Raw genomic sequence first — 12,863 nt, 5'->3', positions numbered from 1 at the left:
CTCATGTCCGAAGCATGGGATACTCCTAGTAAGCATTTTCATTCCACAAGGAATATAACCTCGCGGTAACCATTTGCACCAGGCGTGTGTAATAAATGGGAAATTCCCCCAACGATAGATGCTCATGTGACCAGATTAATCAGGAGCGCTATGTTGCCCATTCCTGCAGCATCCTCTTTAAAAGAGGCTGGATAATCACTTGAAATCAATGTTTTCTCTATCTGGAGCTGTTACAGCTACGGCTGTAGCGTGGGTGGCCAAAGCAAATAGAGGAGTGGACGAAATCTCTGGAGGATACTATAGTTGATCCAACCAAAGAGCAGCAGTCCCTTCTTGGCCAGATGCGGGAAGCAGCTATGTATATGGGAGAAGCGGGAATTGGCGCAGGCATCCTGGTTTCTAGGGTCTCGGGTAACTCGATTGCAGCCCAAAGAACCCTTTTGGCTAATGACCTGGAAGGCGGACGCAGTGTCTATAATTGACCACCTCGTGTGTGAGACGCGCGCAGTTTAGCGTTGGTCCGTGCACTGAAGCCAGAAATGGATGACTTAATGGCTTCTTTGGCAACCCCGAAGTCTGCTGAATTGCCATCTACGTCTACCTCTAGGAGGCAGTCGTCATCTCTGTCCTTTCATCCACAAGGTAGAACAAAGAAACAGTCCTCGGCCAGTCAGTCCCACAGGAAACCGCAGCCCAAGAAACCTTGGTCTACTAAACGCCCAGCTGTCATGCCAGATGGTAAGCTTACTTTCTGATGGGGCGGGCCTACCCCTGGAAGATATCAGGGATAGAGGTCGACTTTTACAGTTCTCTCATGCCTGGCAGCAGACAACTACAGATGCCTGGGTGCGAGAGCTGGTCTCCCAGGGGTATGCCATCACATTCCTAAGACATCCCCCTCAGAGGTTTGTTGCTACAAACCTTCCTGCAGTCCCGGTCAGAGCTTCAGCCTACCAGGAGTCTATTGGGGCACTCCTGAGGTCAGGAGTCAGTCCCCATTCCTGTGACACAACAGGAAATGGGTTATTACTCAAATGTATTTTTGATTCAACAACCCAATGGGTCTCACCACCCTATCCTGAATCTGAAGTCTCTCAACAGATTCATTCATGTATCCAAATTCCGTATGGAAACTCTATGGTCACTTATACTGGCGATGGAGCTGGGAGATTTCATGGTCTCACTTAACATACAAGATGCATATCTGTATGTCCCGATTGCAAGATCCCACCAGGCCTTTCTCAGGTTTGCGGTGGATCAGCAACATTACCAGTTACAGGCTCTACCCTTTGGTCTGGCCGCAGCCCCTCGGGTATTTACCAAGATAATGGCAGTCATGACGGCTTGTCTCAGAAAACAAGGAGTCAGGATAGTGCCATATCTAGACGACCTCCTGATATTGGCAAAATCTCAGGAGATGTTACAATGTAATCTACCGATGACCATTGTCTGCCTACATGAGCATGGCTGGGTAATCAATTGGGAAAAGTCTTTTCTTTCTCCAATTCAGCAGATGGTGCACTTTGGGGCACTGCTGGACTCTCTAGGACAGAGGATTCTTCTTCCAGAGGACAAGATTGTAGCACTACAGTGTCGTGTGCACAATCTACTTTGCAAGCAATCAGTGTCCATTCACTTGGCTATATAGATACTGGGCTCCATGGTAGCCACAGTCGACATGGTGGCTTACGCCCAGTTCCACTCCAGGTCTCTACAGCTGTGGATCCTTGCCCAGTGGGATGGTCCGTTTCATCGGATAAAGCATCAGATGATTCGCATCTCACCAGAGGTTCAGCTCTCCCTTGCTTGGTGGCTAGAGACGACCTTTTGGACAAGGGTCGTTTGTTATGGATCCTGGAGTGGGTATTCCTCACCACGGATGCAAGTCTGCGAGGATGGGGAGCAGTAACTGGGTCATCGCACCTTTCAGGGAAGGTGGATGGACCAGGAAAGTCACCTACCAGTAAATATATTGGAGATTCGAGTAGTGCGTAAAGCACTCAATCTGGCGCAGGACCTTCTTCAGGGCAGGCCTGTCCAGGTTCAGTCCGACAATGCGACAGCAGTGGCCTACATAAATCATCAAGGAAGCACACGAAGTCCGGCAGCCATGAGGGAAGTGGCAAAGATTCTGCTGTGGGCAGAATGCCATCTTCCAGCAATCTCTGCAATATTTATCCCAGGTGTTCTCAACTGGGAGGCGGACTTCCTAAGTCGCCAGAAATACAAGCCGGAGAATGGGCTCTTCATCCGGAGGTGTTTCAACTTCTAGTGGACAGGTGGGGGTTACCGGACGTAGATCTCATGGCATCACGTCACAACCACAAGGTCCCCAGGTATGGGTCCTGAACAAGGGACCCCTCAGCCGCCTTCATGGACGCTCTGGAGGTGAGATGGAACTTCAGGTTGGCATACCTGTTTCCTCTAATTTCCCTCCTCTCAAGAGTCGTTGGAAAGTTCAAGCAGGAGGGAGGTAGGATGATACTAATAGCCCTGCCTGGCCTAGGAGGCCATGGTTCTCCGATCTGACACATCTATCTGTAGACAGTCCACTTCCACTGCCTCTAAGACAGGATTTGCTAATGCAGGGTCCCTGTCTTTACCAGGATTTACCTCAGCTGGCTTTGACGGCATGGGTCTTAAGTCGTCCGTCTTAAAGGACAGGGGTTTCTCAGCTTCTGTGGTTCAGATGATGCTAAAAGCAAGGAAGCCTGCTTCTGCTCGCATCTATCACAGAATTTGGCGGTCATTTTTTCTTTGTTGTTCCCCCAGCAAATATGACCATAAAGTTTTCAGGGTATCGAGAATACGGGGTTTTCTTTAGGCTGGATTAGACTTAGGTCTTCGCCTGGCTACCTTGAGAGTCAAGTTTCGGCTATGACAGTTTGGTTCCAGCGCAAGTTTGCTCCTCTGTTAGAACATTCTTACTGGGGGTTTTGTGGCTGCAACCTCCATTTCTCCCACTGGTGGCACCATGGGATTTCTCTTTGGTTCTCAGGGCACTGCGGTTGCATCACCTGTGAACCCTTAGATAAGGTGGACTTGAGATGGCTGACTGCGAAGACACTTTTTCTTCTCGCCATCTCTTCAGCTCGCAGAGTTTCTGACTCTGCAGCATTGTTATGTCGTTCTCCATATTTGATCTTTCATCCAAATAGAGTGGTCCTCTGTACCAAGGCAGGCTACCTCCCAAAGGTGGTTTTCCGTTTCCATATAAATGAGGAAATTGTAGTCCCGGCCTTCAAGTCTTCAGACCTGTCTACAGGTGAAGCTTCCTAGATGTGGTTCGGACTAGTTCCATCAGGAAATCAGATTCTCTCTTTGTGCTATATGGATTTCACAAAAGAGGTTGACATCAAACAAACATACGTTGGCTCGCTGGCTTCGTATGACTATTTCTCACATTTATACTCAGGCTGGTCTCCCTGTTCCTAACAAGGTGACAGCACATTCCACTCGGTCTGTTGGACCATCGTGGGCGGTAAGACATGGTGCCTTGGCTGAACAGCTTTGCAAGGCAGCCACTTGGTCTTCCGTTAATAAGTTTATCAAATTCTATGCTTTTGATACGTTTGCCTCCCAGGATGTGTCTTTTGGGTGGCGGATTCTCCTCTCTGCGCAGTTGTCCCCACCCTTAAGGGACCTGCTTTAGGACATCCCCAAGACATACCCTGCGAACCTGGCCTCAGTTGGGATCTGTTCTTCAGCCTTTTATCACAGATTCCCTCTTTGTATGTTGAGTGTTTCTTGTGAAATTTTCTTCCTTCTCCACTTTCCCTCTCTTGCCGTTAGGCTTGGTTACAAACTGAATGCCCGTGGCTGGGGGCAGGGTATATAGGGAGGAGCACCAGTGCATGCTGGGAGCTCCAAAGCTTTGCTGTTTGGTGCATTGGATGCAATCCAACTACACACCCCAAGGTAGATCCTGTGGACCCTATGGACTTTGAAGAATTCTCTGTGTGTTTATATGTATATGCATATATGTATGTATGTGTGTGTATATATATATATATATATATATATATATATATATATATATGTGTGTATAAAGTTCCCAGTTAAGGAGTCTGTATGGTCATTCGGGCTAAACTTTTGAACCACTGGACCGATTCTGATGGGGTTTTCTCTATTCTATACAGCATTGGTCGAGGTAGGTTTAGGTGGGACAGAAGGGAGCCTAGCAGTGTCAATCTTAGTGAAGCAGTTACAGAAAAAAAATCTTCCATCAAGCTTCTGTAGAGGAGCTGCCCATGATGTTGACACATCAAGACAGCATCTGAAACTGAGGCTTGGAATGAAGAAAGTCACAGAATAAACTATTGTGCTGTGTGAGTGACTTACTGCGGAAGGGGCGGCGGCTGTGCTTTGATTGTCTCTCTGAGACAGTGAGAGCCAATCAGAGCTAGCAATGTGCCGTGTTGCTTAGCAGCAGCCTAGAGATGGGGACTGAGTAGGGTCATGTCTGAGACTGGAGACGGCATCCAACGAACCTATGAAAATGCCCTCATGCAGACACAAGCCAGAAAGGAGCCAGGGGAGGCATAGCTATCGGGAATTTAAAAAAAAAAAAAAAAAAAACAACCATTGGAACACCAAATGAACATTTTCAATTCAATGGTGGCAAACATTGATTTGCCACCATCAAATGGTAAAAACACTACCATTGGAACAAAAACATAAATGATTAATCAGCATCGGATTCCGATGTCCATTCCTACGCTAAACCTGCAGACAGGCTCTGGTCATCACTCCACCATGTAGTGTTCCCTTTCCAGCATGATGTACCCGCTCAGCCACATGCCCTCGGTGAACAGAAGACACCTCCCATGGTAATCATTACTTTTCTCGGACAGAGGCACCACGGCAAAGAAGCTCAACAGGAAGCCCAGTAAATACATTGCGCAAAGAGGCTCGTTGCCATGTTTGGCATCCGGGGAGGGGTGTACATGGAAACTGTGGAAATATGCACAGGTGCCAAGCCCTAGGGACATGCTGCTAATAATGCTTACGGGAGCTGCAATATAAATCTCTCATCTATGATCCTCCTGACCTTCCCAGCACATCCCAGTGGTCGAGTCCCAGCCAGCCTCAGGGCAGCAGCAGGGGAGGTTGCGGTGACACTGTGAGATGCAGGGGGTTGAGGTGAGATGCAGAGGCCTTTGGTGTGATGCAGGGGGCTGTGGTAAGAAGCAGGAGTGAGAAGCAGGGGCCTGTGTTGAGATGTAAGGGGCTGTGGTGAAATATAGGATGCTTTGGTGAAATGCGGCGGGCAGTAGTAAGAAGCAGCAAGCTGTTCTGAGATGCAGTGGCCTGGTGACATGGTGTAGGTTGTTATGAGATGCGGGGGGTAGCTAGTATTTAGAATGATAGATGGGGAGGTTCCTTGCAAGTTTGGGGCTGCATTTCACATCGATGGCTAAATATGAGAGAGCATATTCTGTCCACTTATGGCGATAATATTAAGTACTACCGTCGTTTTATTGATGATATTTTTTTGATCTGGCAAGGCACCACTGACTCCTTCATACAGATGGTAACAACATTGAACACACTTGATAATCCCATCAAATTCACTTTTGAGACGAATTGTAGATCAATACATTTTCTGGATGTCACCGTCACTCTTACAGGTGGTAGATTATTGACCACATTATTTAGGAAACCAATGGACAGAAACCTGGCACTGCTACCCACGAGTCATCATCCTACCTCTCTGAAAGAAAACCTTCCTGTGTCACAATATCTACGGGTCATGAGGATCAATTCTGAAATGCACAACAGAGAAATCCAGTTGAGAGAAAAGATAGATTTCTGGATCGTGGCTACCAGCAATCCACATTAACAATAGGTTTAAAGAAAGCACAACATATTTATTCAACTGAATCTCTGACCATCAGGAATAATCAAAAGAAACCATCTAGGTTGTTGTATACCACTACTTTCAACAACAAAGCCAATACAACACATAAAGCCCTCAAAAGACATTGGCCGGTCATCAACACAAATCGAACACTACCGTTTCTAGGCATGGCAACCCCCATGATGGCCTAGAAGAGAGGTCCTAATTTGAAACAGATTTTGATGAGACCTACCATCTACCCTGGGAAGAGGAGTGTTACATCTGAAATAATGTTAAAGAGGCCGGGTAGCTATTCATGTAGTAGCTGCATTACTTGCACCTTGATGGTTGTAGGACCCACGTTCCCACTCCCGCTTTCGGGAAGAAAGATCAAAATCAAGTATAGGCTACATTGTGCTCTAGATCATTTGATCTATATTTTGATATGCCCACAGAGCTTCAATCCATGTTGCCATACAAATGGGCAAGACTGACAAACCTGTGGCCAGGCATTTTCTTGAAAGGGCCCATTCGTTAGCTGCACTTAGGTGCAAATTGATAGACTGGATTCCACCAAGAGAAGGTGGAGACAGGCTCTTGTCCTTGAAGAAGCAAGAGAGCTTTTGGTTACATTAATTAGACACAGTAGCACCGAGGGGCCTAAATGAACACAATCCATTGCATATCTTCCTCTAAACTTCATTTGAATATTTTCCTCTAAACTTTTTCTTTATATCATATACAACTTTCCATACATTATATTTGGACAACCATCATTATCATAACCATTAGAATTTATCTGTTTGAAATAGAGAGTTGTGTCCTGTATAGGTTATTAAATTCGCTTTTGTATCCCAACTTGGTTCTCTGCACATTGCAAATTGACTTTACACACATACATATATTTATAGATTAATAGTGTGTTTATTTTGTCTATTTCCTTCATATGTTTATTTACTGCATCTTCAAGTGTTCTCTGTATGTTTTATTGTCTCTTTATTTTAATTATTACTAGTATTAACATTCATGCTAATAATGGGATAGAGGTTTTGTAATTGACAAACCCTATAGTTTTTACAGTTAGATTGATGTTTTTTTAAGCTGCTCCAGTTGGAAAGCAAGCTTATTGCTACCTTCCAGGCTCCATTGCTGACAGGTCCTGTGTTGCCATGGCTATGGACCTAGCGTGCGTTACAGGCCAGAGACAGAAGTGCTTGTGACCACTTCCGGGTTGACGGCATTTGAGCAGGAGAATGGTCGGACTGCGTGTATATTGCGGCGGCGGACTCCTGATGACTCGGTCATTTGCAGACCGGTCTGTATGGAACATTGGCACAGGTTTAAGGTAGGCTAAAGCTGGCCACACACTAGACCAACTTACATCCAACCAGCCAACTTGTTGATTGGTTGGAATGAAAATCTGGTAAGGAATGAAAGCAAATGACAATCAGCACTTAGCTCCCAAACGCCGGAAAATGAACAAAAACTGTTGTTTGAACAAATTGTTTAGATCAAACATTTAACAAACTTGTCTGACGACCACTTTCATCTGTTTTCAGGCATTTAGGAGCAAATTGCTGATAATCATTTACTCCCATACGTTACCAGATTTTCATTCCAACCAATCAACAAGTTGGCTGGTTGGATGTAAGTTGGTCTAGTGTGTGGCCAGCTTAAGTCTTAGGCACACTGCATATCAACTTGGTACTCCACACCGCAGTGACGGTTTTTCTACATACTTGCAGCTCTGTTTATTGGACCGCAATGAATACCATATCATAACGTGAGGCGTTAGACGTTTGTCCTAATGCATAATAAGGTACGGTTTCAGCATTTTCTGATATGTCACCTATAGATCTCAAGATAAGGGGTCAAACATTCTATGAGTTGGTGTTATGCATAATAGCTACTGAGGACACGGTGTCACAAGTATATAGTTAGCATTATTAGTGAGTCGCACATCTATATTCCTCTATATATTTTTGTCATATACATCTATAATGGATGTATACATCTGTGGGAACACAGACTAGTATGTCTTTGATTAATGTGTATTTAAATGGAGCCTGGCAGACATGTCATTAGTCTTTCCTTCATTCACAGATCTTTTGTTTTCCTATTGCTGAACTTTTTGTCTACATTGTATAAGGTCTTGATAAAGGTTAATGTTAGAACAGAAACGTCGACCGGATCTTGAATACCATATTTTGGTTAATTTGTCAACTCAATATGATGTTTACTCATGAATAAATATTGACAGCTCATAAATGGAGAGTGCCTCCTTCCTTCAGTGGAAATCTGTTGCTATTTAAATGACCGATCAGGTCACTGGAAGCACCCCGAGGATGTCCATTTTTGGATGAGCGTGCAGGACTTATTTGGATAGTTAGAGATATATATATATATATATATATTATATTATACACACATGTTCACTCTAGGTCCAGCGGCAGGCAGGGCGCCGGACCTAGAGCAAGGGCACTTCTGCGCGCACCCGAAAAGAGGGCATGTCTCTGAGGCATCCCCTTCTCTCCATTCTTGGGGGCGTGCCGGGGCACTTACGGACATGCTGGGCAGCCCCCAAGCTCCGTGGTCACTGTGAATTGATGCCGGGTGCATGCGCCCGGCATCTAATCACCGGCGGTGACTGCTGCTCTGCCATTTTCCCCAACTGCGGGACACTATGGCCAGCTGGTGGTGGACATAACCCGCAGGCTGTTTTAGCGGGGCGCGCGCTGGAGGGCAGGGTGCGCCCATTATCAAGGATGCGTTTGTATATACAGCAGGTAAAATAAGTATTGAACACCTCAACATTTTTCTCAGTAAATAGATTTGTAATGGGGCTATTGTATTGACATTGTCACCAAATGTCAGCAACAACCCACGCAAACCACACATGCAAAGAAATCAAACCATAGATGTCCATAAATTAAGTTATGTGTAATAATGTGAAATGACACAGGGGAAAAGTATTGAACACATGAAGAAAGAGAGGGACAAAAAAGCATGGAAATCCAAGATACCAGCTGAAATCTATCAGTAATTAGAAAGCAATCTTGTCCCTTGTCAGTGCCAATTAAAATAAGATGGTTCAGTCCCAACTGATGGCCTATAAAAAGGTGTCTTATAAGAAACATCTCATGATGGGTAAAAGCAAAGAACTCTCAAGACCTTTGCAAACTTATTGTTGTAAAACGTACTGTTGGCATTGGTTACAGAAGGATTTTTAAACTTCTGAATGTTCCAGTGAGCACTGCTGGGACCATAATCCGGAAGTGGAAAAAACATAATTTCACAATAAACCGGCCACGACCAGGTGCTCCTTGCAAAATTTCTGACAGAGGAGTGAAAAGAATTATCAGAATAGTTGTCCAAGAGCCAAGGACCACTTGTGGAGAGCTTCAGGTACATTTGTTTCAAGAAAACAATAAGTAATGCACTCAACCACCATGGGCCTGTATGCACGCTCCCCAAAAACATGTTGAAGCTAGTTTAAGGTTTGCTGCACAACATTTGGACAAGCCTGTGAAATTCTGGGAGAATATAGTCTGGTCAGATGATACCGAAATTGAACTTTGATAAAAATTTGCTGCCATCTACCAGGATGCTGAAGATGAAACAGGGGTGGACATTTCCGCAAGGCAATGATCCCAAACACACAGCCAAGGACACTCTCAATTGGTTTCAGAGAAAAAAAAAAGGCCCACGGAACCTTCAACATTTGAAGACTGTTTGTGTGAAAGAATGGTCCAAAATCACACCTGAGCAATGCATGTGACTAGTCTCTTCATACAGGAGGCATCTTGAAACTGTCATTACCAACAAAGGCTTTTGTACAAAGTATTAAATACATTTCAGTTGGCGTGTTCAATACTTTTTCCCTGTGTCATTTCACATTATTACACATAACTTAATTTATGGACATCTATGGTTTGATATCTTTGCATGTGTGGTTTGCATGGGTGGTTGCTGACAAATGGTGAAAATGTCATTACAATAGCCCCATTACAAATCTATTTACTGAGAAAAATGTTGATGTGTTCAATATTTCTTTTACCACTGTGAAAAAAAAATAAAAAAAAAATTATATATATATATAAAAGAGAGAAATATATATAATACATATATTTTTAATTATTGGCCTATTATTTTACCATACATACTATGGGAAGCAGTCAGGAAGCCGACGGGCGGAATCCCGACTGTCTAATCCCGGCAAGGGGTTAAATGACAGGCATCGAAATCCCGACGCCTGTCATTTTACCTACGCCGGGAGCCTGACTCCCGACTTACCGATAGAAGGTAAGCCGGGCGTGGACAGTCATGGGGGGGGATGGTTAGGTTTAGGGTTCCCGGGGGGGATTTAGGGTTAGGCACCCCCCTGGGAGTTTAGGGTTAGGCAGCGGGGAAGGGGGGGTTAGGCACTTGGGGGGGGGGGAGGGTTAGGGGGTAGAATATATTAGGAAATACTTACCTTGGGACGATCAGGATTTTCACTGCTACCGCGATGCTGCTGTCGGCATTCATACTGAATGCTATACTATATATTTTTTTTATAAAGCTGTAGGGTGAGATGATGGGGTAGGTCATTTGTCCAGACATTTAAGCAGCAGAACAGACACTTAGCAATCTGTAAAGTGGATGGTGTAAAGCTGTAGACTTAGGACAAATTGGTCTATTACACCACTTGCGCATGTTACTTATTCTGACACAGCTCTATACCAAATTATGCTACATTTTAATGTTTATACAAAAACTAACATGTGGAACAAAACTGAAACATTTTTAGTTAGTCACAGCTTTGAATTGGTGGAAAGTAGTTAAGCCTCTTTGAGATACTGGCATACAGTCCCAACATGCTCATGAATGTGTTTTGCAGTCTTAAATGACATTTTTATGCATATATATATATATATATACTTTCGTTATGGATTGGAGTAAATTTCATAAATGGTGTTGGTTATTATTGAATTATTAAGTTTGAACCTATTTTTCCCACTGCTTTATATATTGTATACAATACTGCTAGCTGTCATCTAGCCAAGAACACCACCTTCATGTTTTGTTGCAGTTGCTTTCTGTATGAAATACGCTTATTTAGTATGTTTGCTTCCTGCATTTCAATTTTCAGTAACTTTCTTTTTTTTTTGTTGCCCAAGGTGCGAGTTGACAGTGGAATTGAAGAAGGAAGCGACATCAGCATTTACTATGATCCTATGATTTCAAAAGTGAGTTTTTAATCCAGCTACACTAGTCAAAATTGGATAGCTAGCACATTGCATTTCACTCCTAATATTGGTCAGTCACCTTGAAAAAAAAAGAGAGAGACTACAAAGTGGGGACTAGATGTGGAAGTCTGTTTATGTATGCTTTTTGATACAAAAAAAAGCAGTGGGTGAACACAGCTCTTGATTCATAATTACATTTGTGCACAAAAACATAGAACATAGGCTTTTTCGCCCAAACCCATTTCAAATTAATGATGAATAATAATAATAAATTCAGAAGATGGAAGGATATCAGAGATTAAAGTCTAATTGCCTCGAGGCGATGCGTCACTATTTTTAAAGTATAGTAGATGTTGTATAACATTTATAAAGGATGAGCATTTAAATTACTGTACAAACGAAAGAGGCATCTGTGTTTTTAAATGTTTTTTTTTTTTAATACGATGGTGCAACATTACATTGTTTACTGTTTTCACTGTGCACATTTAATATTCTATCCATAGAAATTCAAATGAAAAGTAGAATACGCAAATTATTTTGTGTTCAATTAAGGTAACAAAGATTGTATGTTATAGTTGGTAGCCCATGGCAACAATCGGGCTGAAGCCTTGAAGAGAATGGAAGATGCTCTAGACAATTACGTCATTCGAGGTAACTAATTTAATATAAGTGAGTGAGCTGGCATGTACTCAGAACGCTGCAGTATGTAGTAATTAGAACAGAGAAATACAGCAGATAAATAGATATTTAACGATTACGCCTTGCACTATTTCATAGGCATGGTGCTTTCAATACAAGGTTGGACGTTTAGTAGGGATAATAGTGTGTCCTGTGTTTAAGGCAATTTGTTTTATGGCCTGATTCTAATGGCATTAGTTGCTTTAAGAACATAATTTTTTTTTAAATGTTAATTTTAACATATTTATATAATGTGTTTGGTCATTATTATACAGTATAAATATTGTTTTCTTCTGTATTTGCCCCAGCAGCCCAGACTTGTTAAAGTCTCCCACCTGATTTTGGCAGGTGGGGCTGTACCTATACAGAGCAGAGGACTAATATTTCTAGGCTGAACTAATATTCATTACAATGTTACCTATTCATTTACTTGGAATAACTACTAGTCAGCCAGTGCCTCAGTGATGTTCCTGACTCCTAACAAATTAATAGGGTGAATACTGGTTCTAGTCCAGTTTCCATTAATGAATATTCATGCAACTTTTGAGTGCAGCTGCAAGGCTGATCTTCCTCGGCAAATGTTCAACGTCTGCTGCTCCGCTCTGTCAGTCCCTCTATTGGTTACCGGTTTTCTAACATATTCAATACAAAATACTTTTACTTACACATCAGGCTATTAACCAAGCCACACCAACATACAGCTATTCGCTTATCTCAAAATATCTCACGATCTCTCCTCACTGCACAATATCTGCATCTCTCATTGACATGCATTACTTACTCCCATCACGGTTACAGGACTTTTTTTTCAGCTGCACCCCATCTGTGCAATGCCCTCCCACGCATAATAAGACTTTCCTCTAGTCTCCAAAACTTCAAGCGTTCCCTGAAATCTCACCTCTTTAGACAAGTTTATCAGATTCCAGAACCGCCCACATGACCTTCATAGCTTCTCTATCTAATTACATCCCCTCTTACAGTCCACACATAACATCACACATTTTCTTTCTTCACTTCCTTTGACCAACATTCCTGTGTGACTGTATCATACAGCTCACCAAGAACCTTTGCAATCTGGCTGGACCAATATGCAATATGTAGCACCTTTCCTTGTGTGT

The 12,863-nt window shown here is 43.1% G+C and overlaps 1 protein-coding gene across 1 annotated transcript in view; it reads left to right on the top strand.

Moving 5' to 3' along the window:
* PCCA (propionyl-CoA carboxylase subunit alpha) overlaps positions 1-12,863 on the top strand; it is a 578,198-nt gene that overhangs the window by 245,718 nt on the left and 319,617 nt on the right. The window contains exons 15-16 of the mRNA XM_088458152.1: positions 10,999-11,067; positions 11,643-11,718. Of these exons, the coding sequence (XP_088314278.1) occupies positions 10,999-11,067; positions 11,643-11,718 (145 nt within the window). The remainder of the gene's footprint in view (positions 1-10,998; positions 11,068-11,642; positions 11,719-12,863) is intronic.

The sequence above is a fragment of the Taudactylus pleione genome, unplaced genomic scaffold, assembly GCF_031769625.1.
Source record: "Taudactylus pleione unplaced genomic scaffold, aTauple2 ptg000041l, whole genome shotgun sequence".
Classification (NCBI taxonomy): Eukaryota; Metazoa; Chordata; class Amphibia; order Anura; family Myobatrachidae; genus Taudactylus; species Taudactylus pleione.
The sequence above is the reverse complement of the archived record's forward strand: the minus strand, read 5'-3'. Positions and strand labels throughout refer to the sequence as shown.